Source organism: Accipiter gentilis, chromosome 27 (assembly GCF_929443795.1).
Source record: "Accipiter gentilis chromosome 27, bAccGen1.1, whole genome shotgun sequence".
NCBI lineage: Eukaryota > Metazoa > Chordata > Aves > Accipitriformes > Accipitridae > Astur > Astur gentilis.
In genome coordinates, this window is record NC_064906.1 from 3851185 (window position 1) to 3865189 (window position 14005).

Genomic DNA, 14005 nt, shown 5'->3' on the forward strand with positions numbered 1-14005 from the left:
ATCTGGTTACTATGGCTTAGATGCAGCTGACCCAAACTGTTCCTTTTAAACTTACCTATTGCTGCTGTGGTGTTTAGAGGACTACTGTATTAGTTTGTCTATGAAGTATGCTTCGGACATACCTTACTTCTCAGAAATACCACTTGAAACTGATGCAACAATCTGTAAAGGCCATATAGTATTCATAGACTAGTTTTGTTGCCAGAATAGTGAAAAGTTTGAAGTAAAACTCTTTGTTAAGAGAAAAACAGTTAATTGCAGGGGAATTCTGGTTGTCCTGACACTATTCTTCTTAACTAGTTTTTGGCTACTGTACTTGAGAAAAATCCTCCAGGTTGCTTCATTTCTAAGAACATTTGTGCTATGTAGTAGCCCAAAGAGCTGTTGTAGCTGGAGTCTGAACTTTCCCATTTTGTTAGTTGAAGAAAATGAAAATCGCATCTTTCCCTTTAGATTAGGAAGCATGAGAATTCAACTGTGTTGAGCCTTATCCCAATTGTGAGAAATCAACTGACTGCTACAAAACAACCTCTAAGTAATGTCATAGAATCATTGGGTTGGAAGGGACCTGAAAGATCATCTAGTTCCACCCACCCTGCCATGGGCAGGGACACCTTCTATTAGACCAGGTTGCTCCAAGCCCCATCCAACCTGGCCTTGAACACTTCCAGGGATGGGGCATCCACAAACTCTCTGGGCAACCTGTCCCAGTGCCTCACCACCCTCACAGTGAAGAACTTCTTCCTTGCATCTAATCTAAATCTACTTTCTTTCAGGTTAAAGCCATTACCTGTTGTCCTATCACTACATGCCCTTGTAAAAAGTCCCTCCCCATCTTCCCTGTAGGCTGCTATCAGGTCTCCTCAGAGCCTTCTCTTCTCCAGACTGAACATCCCCAACTCTCTGTCTGTCTTCATAGGAGAGGTGCTGACTAATTCTGCTTTTAGAGAAGAACGATAATGTGTATAGCACCAACCAAATGGACACCTGAATTTAGAGGTCAAATGGAATTGAATATACCTGTCATATGCTAAGAAACTGTGCTCTGCCTTAGTATCACTGACGTCCTATAGTACCTATTCTGGAATTTAATATTTGACAGCCAGATGTGGCCATCTCTTTAAAAGAGTGATACATAACTTACTGATAAGTTTTTGATAGTATGAGTTTGAGTTTGGTTATATTGGTCTTTTTGAGTAAGCGTTAGGATATGTAAGGAAGCATAAGTATATTATTTTGGAGATGATACGGACTTGTGCATCCCTCCTGACTTTCTACTGAATTTACTTTTATTTCTGTAAATTCTGGGGCAGCCTGGTTGTATGCAGCTTCAGACTTTATTCTTACTAAAACTTGTGTTTTCTAATATAATGCATCTGTTACAGATTAGTCATACCAATGTTCTTAATTTATAAAATAGATTAAAAAATGGATCTTTTAAAAAATAAAGCTGAGTAAATATCTTTATCCCATATATTATAGGTGGATAAAGAGACAGAGCATGCCAGGTTTATTATACAACACTTGGCAATCAAGTATGAGATGTGAAACCCTATTCTGGCTGTACTCGTTTTCTGTATCATTGATTCTAGTTCAGTACAACATAATTAGTGCTTTGTTTTAATTAACCCAATTAAAAAAATACAGTAGCATACCAGTCTTTATTCTGAAAGTCTGTACTCCTAAGTTACTTGATTGACCAGGATCTGTTTAAAAAAAAAAAAGAGAGAGAAAAAAAAAAAAAAAAATTTGTTAGTGTGACTGTTTTAGCACTAAGGGTGATACTAAACAAATGAGGCTGGAGTCAGTCTTATATGCAAGACCAATATTATGATTTCCAGTTGTCGGAGAAGGGTAAGAGCACAGACTGATCATGCTAGGTTGGATTAGTGTAGGGGAAAGGAATATGAAGAGGTAGGAACAGAATAAGAAAAAGTAGGGAAAATAAGCACATTCCAGAGGACATTGGATAATGCTGAATACTGTGAAGGGGAGGAAACAGAAGCTACAATAAAAGAAAACAAAGCTATCTTTTCTTTCTTTGTCCTACTAAGTGATGCTGTTCATTTTTGCTTATTCCAATATGTGCCTGTTACTGTTACCTGTCTGTTAGAGCTGGGTATTTCCATTGGATGCCATGGATTCCAATAGGCTGCCACTCAGCATTTCCAGCTTGTTGCTCATGTAGCTTATACTTTTAAAACATTCACTCTAGGCTTTTGACAATTAAGACAGCCACACATTACATCTGGTATGTTTTTATGCAATCTGAATAGAAGAGGAATTATATAACCTAAAAAGGTATAATGTACAATCATTAAAACACTGCTTGAGGATGGGCATATCGACTTGCAATGATTCAGCAAAATATTTTGTAATGTGGAGGCAATTAGAAGTAATTGAAATTACTTTACTAGCTTCAAACTGGTGGAATTTCAGAAATGATTGGAAATTTTAGTGTACTTGTCACATGACTTCTGAAGGGAAGAAATGTAGTAACTTTGGTCTAAATATAGTTTATGCACTATCAATATTACTGCAAAGAGGCAGGCCAAACTTATCTAGGTAAACTAGGAGCAATAAAGTATTGTAGCACTTTGTATGATCAGTAGGAAAGAATGACCTTTACAATCCAAGTCCCTCAGAAGAATAATAGATAATCAAATCTATAAAAATAAACTTGATGATGCAGTGTATGTCCAATACACTATTTTGGTGAAAATCAAAACTAGACAAGAATGTCTCTATCTGATAGGATTTACTTGTTTATTAACAATGAGTCTGCACATAATTGCCTTTTTACAGATCCCATCATTACATCAATGTGCCAGTCCAGTTCAAGCCAAAGGCAGAAGGAAAATTTGAAGGTCTCTTCGTTGTGCTGACAACCAAATATGGCTCAGTTAATATCCGTCTATGTGGTAAAGCTATCGCAAAAACCTAGTCAGAACAGTTTTATAACTGTTTATAATAATTTATAAGTTTATGCCATTTAAAATATTCAAAGATTTGCTACTACTTTTCCATACTAACATCCTACTTGTTTTGCCCTATGATGCTGCTTTGATGGAAGGTCTTCTGTAAGATGAATTGTGGTGCTTGTTTTACAAATCTGTTTTCATAGTAAAAACACTGAGAAATAACATTGTATGTTTTAAAGTTATCATGTTCTAATTTATGTTTCTGCACTTTTGTTGAAAAGGGAAGTTTTCTATTTTTGCATTTATTAGGCATAGCTAGATACTGATATATTTTAAGCATTGTAAATACAGAAATAAAATCTATGTGTTAACAGTTGATTCTACCTGATTTCTGTCTTTGGTTAGAGGATTCCTTGCTGTAGGTAAGAGGTCAAGCTGCCTACTCCTGGGCAATACGAATTTGGGGGGTGGGATTTGGGGAGCAGGGGGAGGGATTGCAGTACAGAAGCTGACCTGTTAATATCATGTCTCCATTTGGTAAAGCTGGGACCAGATCCATGATTTGACAATCAGCCCCTAACTTTTTACACAGTTCAGTGGCAGGCATAAGCATTGTTTTTTAACTCTAAGAATGTCAGTGTAAATTAAACATGAGCAACACTACCTTCAGCCCTCCAGAATGATTCATCTAACCCATTATTCTGTCTCGAACAGTGGTGAAAAGATGTTGCTTTGAGAGGTGGCATAAGCCTGGCTGCTGCCTTTGGTTCACTTAGCTTGCATTTCCTCAGTATCTGCAGTCATTGGATTAGGGATGGGAGGTAGATTTCCACCTATCCCCTTTTTTTTCCATTCATGGACCTGTTTGTGAATTTGTTTGCTCACCCTTTTGACACCTTGTTTCCACAACTTCACGTGCCAGCAAACTCCAAAAGTTCACTGTGTGCTCTTTTAGCACACAAAACTTTTGTGCAACTGGCTTCTTTCCAATTTTGTTGAGTACTTTCCAGTTCTTATTGTAGGCTTCAGTGAACAACAGTTCCACAATCAGCTTACCCATTGTTACTGTGTCTTTGTACCCTTTGGTTCTGTCTGCTATTTTATTTCTGTAGCAGGGAGCTGTATGTTTGATGTTGCCTTAAGCTTAATGTAGCTTTTTGACAGCATAGTTCTGTCATAGCATATGTACATTATTCCTTTCTTCAGGTTGGTAGAAGTGTGGGTGAAATTCCTTTCAATATGAGATTGATTGTTTAACTGCATTTTCAAAAAACGGGGAGGAAAAACCTGAAGTACCCAGTGCGTTGCTTTTGATACATGCCACCAGTATTACACTGAAGTATACTAAAGCTGCTGTTTCTTCATAAAACCTTGTTTCTCAGCAGTCTGAAAACCAGGAAGGGAAAATTTACTAAAAGAAATTAAACTTGACATCAAAAGACTTGCTACCTCCTTATTCTCCCATCAACACGTAAGCTCCTGTCTTCTAGATACTGTCACTGTGTTCCTCTTGCCCTCTCTCTGCTAGATGTTGCTTGAACATTTCCCTGGTTGATGTGATGCCTGTGTACTTCTCCTGAATACAGAATTGGAATGAAGGGAATCTTCTGCCTCCTGCCTTACCTCATCAGGCTCAGATGCTTCATTTGAGAAAGACATTAGTGTCCAAAAGCCTATGTTGGTTCAGTTTTAGAAGCACAATCAGAAGTCTCTTCCAGAGCTGGAAAAAAAGACCAAGCTCGATGTTACTGTCTTCAAAGCCTTTGCATTTCCTAGTTGAGTATCTTCCAGCCACTCTCTGTTCTAAAGTTGTCCTTGCCCCTTGTTAGTATAGAATAAACCTTGTGAGATGCAGGTAGTATGGTCTTCAGGTCATTAGCTCCAACTGTTCTACGGATTCTCTTATGTTGTTTCATGTTATGTGTTAATGTAGCTAAATCCTTACTTATTGAAGAGAAGGCTTGTGGTTTGTTGTTCGTGGAAGTCATGTTCACTGTACATTTACTACTCTAGCAGCTGTTCTTGACCATGGACTTAAACCTGACATTTTAATAAGCTCTGCAGTTTAGTCTTACATGCTCAACTTGATGGTAGTTGTTTCTGAACCGGTTTCTGGAGGGATTGATTAACCATTATCTCTTTCTCAAGGACCTTGGTTTCTCAAAAAAAATTCTCTTTAGATGGCTGTCTGTTAATAACGAACCGGATTACTGAGGAGGAAATATCCCTGTCTGTTAATAAGAGCGATGAGATTTTTGTACCTTTCACTATCCATTGGGCCATTTTTAGTAGTTGTTTCCACAAGGTTAGATGACAGTCCGTCCTGTGGTAGGAGTCTTCATAATGCTGGTTTCCATAAGGATAAACTAACTCTTTGAACACATCCAAAATTTTTGTCAAAGATTGATTGTGATTTTTCAATTTATTCGAGATTATTTTACCTCTAAATTTCAATCTTGTAGAATTAAACCTTCATTACTTCGATGCTGGACCAGCCTCTGTTTCTTCTTTATTAATAAGACAAGCCTCTTTAAAAAGATGCCTTGTTTCTCTCTATGCCTAAGGAGTTAAAAAGGCTGTCAATATTGTCCCAGAGAATTTCCCCGTAAGTAGTGGTCATTGTAAAAGAGTGCCTTTGAATTGCAATAAGAAACATCAATTTTGGATAATTGTTTATTTGGTCTAAATTCAGAATTGTTGTTGCATGCTGTTCCTGTGGTAGGCCTGCTGTCTGGGACTCTCCTCACAGTGGGAGGAATGGTTATGCATTCTTTCCTATGTTGCCACCTGGATTGGACATAAGGGAGGACAAGGATGCAGAATGTGCTGCTGTGGATACTCTGCTGAACTGTGCTTGCAGGTGTGTGTGTATAAGTGTGCAAATATATATAAGGGAGAAACACATTTTGAAGAACGAGCATGCGCAAGTGACCTGCCCTCATCATCCGAGGGACTCCTGGTTTGCAGGTGACGCTAAATATTTTGGCATCTATTTGCACCCATTTTGATTGATTCTCTTCTAATAACAATGACTTTCTTTGCCATGTGAAGAGGAAGTTACAGGCTGGTAACTCCACGACCAGACTCTGTGCTGGAGAACATCCCTAGAGCGCTTGTCCCAGCAGTTGTTTGGGTGTGTGAATTATATTGCTATACTTGCATTCATAAGATAAGTCAAAGTGATTCCAGGTGACGTAAGGATAGGTAATCTTCTAATATTTTAGTTGTTCTACTCCTTAGGTTCTTGTTTCATAAATGTTTAGCAGAAGTTTCTATTAGTATTACATGACATGTAATTAACCTACTTGCTGAAGAATAAATTGCGCATGACTTTTTCCTGTCGTCCCGTCCCGTCCCCCCCCTTCAATTTAAGTGCTCCCATACTACTTTGGTATGGTTACAACAGTCATTGGTTGTATTGGCAATAATTATCATCTCTAGACATGGACCTTTGTCATATATGGGTAAAGCAAATTATCTCTAGGAAAATATATGCTCTAGTGTGTGCAATAGAAACTTGAAGATGGATTTTTTTTTTATTGTCTTTTTTTTGGTGAGTCATTGAAGGCGAGGAAGAGGAAACGAGTACTTCAATGGAAGGAGTACTTCAGTGGAAGCCCAAGTCTGATAGCTGATTTGTCAGTTCTTGGTGAAGATTTTTTTCCTCAGTAATGAAGGTGTAAGAGCTGGAGCACAGCCGATGTATTTTTACTTGCAAAGTGAGAACATAAGTGGGACTTCAAAAGTCTCAAGGAAGTCACTTCAAACCGCTTCCATTCCTCGTCCATAAAAGGGGACTGCTTCCTTTCCCCATGGTTGCTTCATCTATGAAGTAAACTTTTGTAGTAGCGATAATCTTGCTTTGAGTTGTCCAGTGACAACTTCTCCTCTATGAAGGAGCCCTGAGCTCTGTCTCTACATCTTTTAGGGATACAGAAAAAATAGAACAACTTTGACCAATTCTCAAAGACTGCAGATTTGACTAAGAGTTTATACCATGATGCTTTTGATAAAAGAATCAGAATTAGTTTTGGGTATAATTCTTCTCTCATTTTGATCATTGTCAATTTTGAAACTTCTTTCAATTTTCTCCTGTTGTTGGATGCAATCCTTTGTCTCAGACTGGGAAGATTGGCTCAAGCATCCCAAGCAGGCAAACTTAAAACCAAAACAACCCCCCAACGATATCTCTAATTATAGTAATCTTACTTGTTGGTTTTAAGACCAGTCAGAGAAAAAATTCAGAAAGAAATTCTTTAAAAAAATTCATTCAGTGTCTAACACTGAGGATGTCTTTGTACCTGCTCAACCTAATTGGGATATTAGTAATCATAATTATTCAACAGCTTTGTAAAAGTTTTCACATCATTGACTACAAATGGAGTTATAATACATTCTGTACACGTGCTTCAGTGTGTTTTGGAGATTGTTGCCCTGGCATCTGAAACTAATTAGTGTTCAGAAAACCTAGTAAAGGTGCATATCAAGGCCTGGTTGTCTAGAAATTATTTTGAACATATAAAAGGTTAAAATGGTAAAGAGAATTTTGTGAGGGTTTTTTGGTGTATAAGGTAAGTTACTGAGGGCGGTGGTGGCTTTTTGAAGTAGAGTATTAAAGACTCTTGGGCATTCTCTGGTAGGAATGCCTGTTAGGTGAAATGCTGCTATATTCTTGCTCCTATGTTTTGTGGAGGAGTTGAGGGGCTACAGTTGACTATGAGGTTAGTAGGTAATGTATCTTACATACATGAAGTATGTTAGCTTTCTATATTGTAGCATCTTTGGGAATGAGAAAAGGCATTGTAGGAACAAAGGTCCTTGGAAGCTAATGAAAGAGTGGGCATTTTATGTAAGACCAGTTGTCCCTGGGACTGTAATTGAATATTCTGACTTCTATTCATAGCTGTCTTGTTCTACCTTTTTTCCCCCCAAAACTAGATAATAGAAGTTCATGCTTTACTGCTTTCATTGTATGGCTTAGATGAAGACTATGTATGTCTTATAATCAGTAAGACAGACATGAAGTATTTGTGTGAAGAATCCACCTGTCTGCAGTGTTGTCTCATATTCAGTAAGAAAGATGACTGTTAATAATTTAAGTGGCAATGTTTGCATCATACCAATTTTCTCACCAAATTTACCAGTTAAGTAGAATATTGATTCTAGCTCCCATTTGAAAATTTGAGTTGGCATTAACAGTAGAATAGATTTTTGTTATTAACTTAATTTTTTTTCTTTACAACCCTGCATTAGTTCACTGATACATGATGTAACATGGAATCTGTGTTACAGGTTCCTAGGTAGTGGTAACTTAAAGTACAGAATAAACAAGTATTGCAAGCTGGAATGTGATGGATTAAAAAGAGAGTTTTCTTTAAACATTTTATTCATTTACTTAAACTGGTTCTTAAACCATTTCAAAATTAATGTATAGTTGTGCTGAATCTATAGTAACAGCATGAACACCTTACTCGCAGCATAAGAAGGTTAAGATAGAAAATGAACAATTCAGCTTTCAATAATATACTGTTTGATCACAAAGCTTTCCTGAGCATATCCTTCAAGCTCGTGTGTTTTATTTTTGCTGTATGATTGTCTGAGGAAACTCTTAAATGAGCAGGTTTTAGATGTACAATCAGATGGATGTAAAGCACTTGGATTAATTTTCTGTAAATATTATCTGATCATCTCTGAACACTGGATGCCAAAGTGGTATTTTGGCACTAGACGTTCCAATTTGAAAATGATAGTTTGATTTCTGCCCTTTCTCTCTGATTCTGGGAATGTGTAATTTCTGAAGCTGCTCAAGAGCTCAGAATGATGCAACTAAATTGTTCTGAATATTCAGTATATTTGGAAAAATCTGCTTCATCCCTATTCCCAAAACTCTCATCCTTTTTTTAAGGGGGGGGCAGGGGAGTTAGTGCTGTGACAAGATGAAGCTTTTAATGTAGAAATGCCACTTGAAAACCTGGAATTTTTTAGGTATAAGATGCTTTGTAAAACATTCTACATTCATATTTTTCCTGATTAGTGTATTAATTACTGCTATTGTGTTAGCCAATTATTTGTAATACTACTTCATGTCTTTATAGCTCAAAATGCTGAATTCTGAAATAATTTGTGCTCGATTCCAGTGGCAGCTTGTTGTCTGGGAATGACATTTTCAGGTATAGCTTTCCTTGCAGGCTCTCATCTATTGCCACCTGCCTAAATCTGACAGTTGAGCACCAGCTGGGAGTTATGACCCGGAGAAGCATAAAAGGGCTGGAGAGAGACAGAATGATCCATCAAGTCCTACTTGTAAGTCAGGTCTCCAAACATGCATTTTCTACTCTATAAATTCAAAATTAAAATACTAATGGGTGTTCTTTTGTATTCATCCAACAATTGGTTCATTAGGTAGGTATGTACAAAGAGGCTCTGCTTGTCAATGCTGTTTGGCTCTAAAAAGAGAAAAAATCGGTAGGGGTTAGGCTAGTTGTGAAATGCCCCCACCCCTTTTTTTACCTTCCTTCCATGTTTGTTCTATGAAGCTGGCGGTAGGTAATACTCATCCTGCATAGAGCTGGTTTTCATTGTGAGTATTCTGTCACTAGTCACAGCTGTCAGGTATGTCAGTCATGTAGTATTGTGGTGGTGTCAGAGACATAATCAGAGAGATTAGGTGGACACAAAGGGCTCTGAATGAGGTGGTAATTGCGTTCAGGGGGAAAAGAGAGTTAAAGAAAGAAACTTTCCTTTCTCACAAGATCCATTAAAGAGGTGACAGCTAATATATTAAAGCTGGAACAAGATAATTGTGGTAAGAATCTTTGTGTGTTCTCCCTAAAATGCAATGTGCTCACAATAAATATTCAAATGCTTATTTTGTGTTGTGAATACCAGATAACCATTTACAGTGAAATGCAACCTCATTCAAAAAGTTTAAATTCATTGCCAAGAATGTTCTAGGAACAGTTATAAAACTCAAAAGGAATATTGGTGCTATACTGAATCACAAAAATGCCATCTTATGAAAGCTTCTTTGCAGGGATTTTCTTCAAATTGGTCTAAGTGATGGAAAAGAAATACTGAGATGCCAGCTATGGGCCATGCTCTTCCAGACTTTACTCTCTTTGAGCAGTACTTTGAATAGTACCTCTCCCCCTCCTCTTTTTTTCTTTTTCTTTTTTCTTTTTTTTTTAAAACAGACTACTTGAGTATCTGTTTACATTACACTTGTGCTGTATTAATGCCATGCTTCAGAATTGCTGCTTACCTGTAGGATCCAGCAAGGAATTCCCCTTCCCCTCCCGGTTAGTGTATCTTGTTTCCTGTCACTAGATTTGGGGTCAGGTCCTTTGTCCTCTCCAGGCCAAATAGGCAGGGATAAACATTTTTGTTTCCTCTTCATACTTTGAACTTTTTCCCTTGTACCTTTGTACCTCTGGGAGCTCTTTAAAATCTGAGCTATCACAAGGACTTAGGAAACTGTTGATCTCTACTCTCCCCCACTGTTATGCTAGGGCTCACATATTATAGATTTTGGTTATTTAATGTGGGCCAGTGGTTTCCTAGGCAAATAGGATGCTGGGAAACAAAGTCAACAGCTTTTGGAGTACTGTATATTAACAGCAGTGGTGTTACATAGACCTTCCTGAGTTAGGAATTAATTCTATGGCTGGTTGTGATTGTGGAAAAATAAGCTTCTGTGACCAACCCCATGTTCTTTATGATCCCAGTGAACAGCTACTTTGATTCCCTGGCATTGCACAGCTGCTGACATATTGAATGGTTAATCTGAAACCAACAGCACTGTGGAGTATTCTTCACTATCAAGGAGTATAAAATGTACAAGTAATGAGTATAAAAGCTAACAGCAACCACTAGTGGCAAAATCAGTCCCACAACAAATTTAAATGATACCAAATGTCATCCATCCAATGTACTGCTTGCCATCAGAAAACATGAAAAACAGTTTCATTTCTGTCCTGGACCAACTTCTTGGTATCTTAGTAGAATTTCAATGTTGACTGAAGTAAAAATCAAGTCTGGCAATCTTTCCTCACAGAACTCTCACCAGCTTCACTGACAACTGTGTATGTACAAGAAATGCCATATTAGACCCTATGATGCTAAACTTTTCATGTCTTCCTTAACATTCGAAACAATACTTTTACATTTTCTTTCACAATACCAAGTTCTAGTGAACCTGACAATGTAAAATGAGAAATTTGTGCTAGCAAGATAACAGTGTTAGTCAGGAAATGTTATTTGACTAATTCTTCATATAAATGAAAGTAGTTTCATGCTTGTCATGGTATTTATGGATGGCAGTGGTGGTTTTCCAAGCCTTCTTTTCTTGCTGGCTATTCTGATTGATACTGAAATGGATTGAGAAGAGTCACCTCCAAAGACAGGGAAAGATTTGACACATTTCCATTGTAACAATTCTGCAAGTGCTTTTAAGTGTGTTGGTATAATGGATTGATCAGTTTAATTCTTCTGATACAGGTAAATCACTTTGATGCAGGTTAATTCAGGCTGTGTTTACAGAGGTTACTCTGATCACTTTCTCAGGCTCACTGTAAGTGTTTTCAGAGAAACAATACCCAAAAACCTGTAGAGAATGAAAACCTATTCCTCCCTATTTACGGAACAGTATTTTTTCTTTCAAGCTGGAAGGCTACAAAATAAGTCTTGCGTTTTCATCATAATCCTTTATGAGTTTTAAATCTATGTTTTAAGTTGGCAATTTTAAATGGTTCCTGGTGAGTAGAGCCCTGGTGAGCTTCAAAACCACACACAGTTTCAATGAAGCTGTGTGAACCTGCTTCAGAATTTCTGCAAGTTTTCCAAGCTTTTATGCTCTCATATGGTTTACAGACAAAAACCTACAGGGGTCCCATTTAAAGCCTCCTAGCAGCTAAAAGATAGAGAAAAAATGGCTTTTAAAAAACCTGAAGTACCCTCTTATGAGTGCATTAAAAGCAATTTTGTTTGCTTTCCACTTTCAAAATGCTTCAAGCCGCCAAAGACGCGATGTTAGAAAATGACTCATGAGTACTAGAGAGAAACAGTCTTTGAAAGTTTGTTCATAGTAAAGGATGATAGCTAGGCAAGTGGGGTTTCTGTATTCAGAAAGAAATATCTTGTGTCCTTGTATTGCAGATTTCTTTTTTTTCTTTTTCAATAATCTGTTCAGGATGTTCTTCACCTTTATTTTACAGGTTTTCAGCAATTGTGTGAAAATCAGCTCAGAACTTCTGTTTGTTTGTTCCTGTGGATGCTCTCAGTGTTTGGAGACCAGGGCCTCTATGGAGAGGGAGGGGAATGCCAAAGCAGTGAAGGCTTGTAATTTAACCCACTGGCATGTGTAAGATCCAAAGAGCAGGAAAAACTTTCTTCCTTTCAGGTAAATCAGGGTATGTCACCCTGTTGATTCTCTGAGAATGTCCTGTAGGGTTTAGGAGCTTTAAGTATTGGGTTTTTTTTGTGGGTTGGTTGGTTTGTTTGTTTTAAATTTTCATTGCAATGTTTGGTATTGGAGTGGTTTCTTGATTTATTTTCTCTATGGGAAACATGGAGTGCAAAGGCAAAGTATTAAAATGTCCTCCTCACTTTGATATTGATACAGCTCCTCACAGTTTTCTCCCCCCATCTCCCCCCGCCCCGCCCTGGTGTAAAGAAAGACAGCAGTGTGGAGTAGACTTTCCAAAATTCAAGAATATTTGGACCTTGTGTTCTGTTCTAAGCCTCTCTTGAACAAACATGCTTTCCTTTCTAAATTGTTTTGTTGAGTGTGTGTTGGGGACAGAAGATTCATTTAACAGAATCTAGAGATGACCTGACAAAATAAATTTTAGAGAAATGTTAAAGTTTATTTTCTAATGATTTAAACAGATGGTACCTATAAGAATCTCTCACAAAACCATGCCTTTTGAAGGCTTACCTGTGTACTTCATAGTTTCTTCTATGGGATAAACAGGAATTGTCCATTAGGATCAGAGGTGCATTTCCCATAGTATGGTGCAATCTCAGTTTTGCTGCAAGTAGAAATTTTATGGATGTAGATTATATAAATATATATGTTGTCATTATCTGAGTATAATTCTACAATATAGTTAAAAACCTATTTTTTTAATAGTTGATTGTACTGACAATTCAAAAAAGTCTTCCTTCTAAATGTAGTGTATTTGATATGAAAAACATGGAGGAAATGGACTAACAACATTAACTTTTAATGGTTTTAGTTTTAAATTTTTAAACTTCACACATCCATCAGCCCCTTAGCTTCCTCCCTAGAGAGTCAAAAAGAAGAAAGGAAAATTTTGATGCACTTTGTTGTTGACAATAGTTGAAAATTGGATAAACCTTACAAGAATTAAGGAACTAAAAGAATTAAATGAGAAGACGGAAGTGGTAGTACAAAGTATCTAAGCTGTATTGTCCTTGTGACAAAACAGAAAGCAAGATGTACATGAACAGGATGTGAACATAACCAAAGATCATGAGATAAAGTTTCTTACCTGGTTTTAATTGTGAAAACATGACCATGAGTGTAAAAGCTGTCTCTGGAAAGAATGCTAGCTTATAGGCTAGCAACCTATTGTGTAGTTGAATAGTAATTTAAGAAGTTTGGTATTTTTAGAAATCAAGTAAATTAAATCACATGTTGGAATTTTCAAAGCATTTGCATATTTAGAACAGCAATTGGTGCTTAATCTTGTAGTTTAATTGCATAAACCATTTAATGTAGGCAAATTATGTGCTTCCCCAAAACTCTTCTGCTGCCTCTTCACACCTGCGTAGCTTTTCCCAGGTTCAAACAATACATGTTAGGCACCTGATGTATGCTAGGAAGTCATTTCAAAGCGTTTTCCATTCACTGTGCATTGCTTGCATAGTCTCTATAGTTTCTGTGTACGTCTCTCCCTTGTGGTGAGCCCCTGGAGTCCTCAGAGGAACTACCGTCATAGCTCCAGGCATCTATGTGTGGCCTGTAGGAACTAGTCTGTTAGGATTTTCAGTACTGTTGTAAACAAGAAAAGATGTTTGTGAGCTTAAAAAACCCCCACCAAACTCCAAAACAAATGAACAAC

The 14005-nt window shown here is 37.3% G+C and overlaps 1 protein-coding gene across 8 annotated transcripts in view; it reads left to right on the forward strand.

Annotated features, from left to right (window-relative positions):
- The window catches only part of CEP192 (centrosomal protein 192), a 95722-nt gene that overhangs the window by 70395 nt on the left and 11322 nt on the right, over nucleotides 1–14005 (forward strand). For 5 of the 8 annotated variants that reach the window (XR_007509777.1, XR_007509778.1, XR_007509776.1 and 2 more), the window contains 3 exons: nucleotides 2806–2921; nucleotides 9110–9224; nucleotides 12134–12318. Coding sequence is in view for 2 of the 8 variants with exons in the window: in XM_049830383.1 (XP_049686340.1) it covers nucleotides 2806–2944 (139 nt within the window). In the remaining 6 variants the exon portion in view is untranslated. Of the gene's footprint in view, nucleotides 1–2805; nucleotides 3348–4449; nucleotides 5233–5643; nucleotides 5782–9109; nucleotides 9225–12133; nucleotides 12319–14005 lie in introns of those variants that run through there. The other 3 variants (XR_007509780.1, XM_049830384.1, XM_049830383.1) reach the window with 3 other exon arrangements.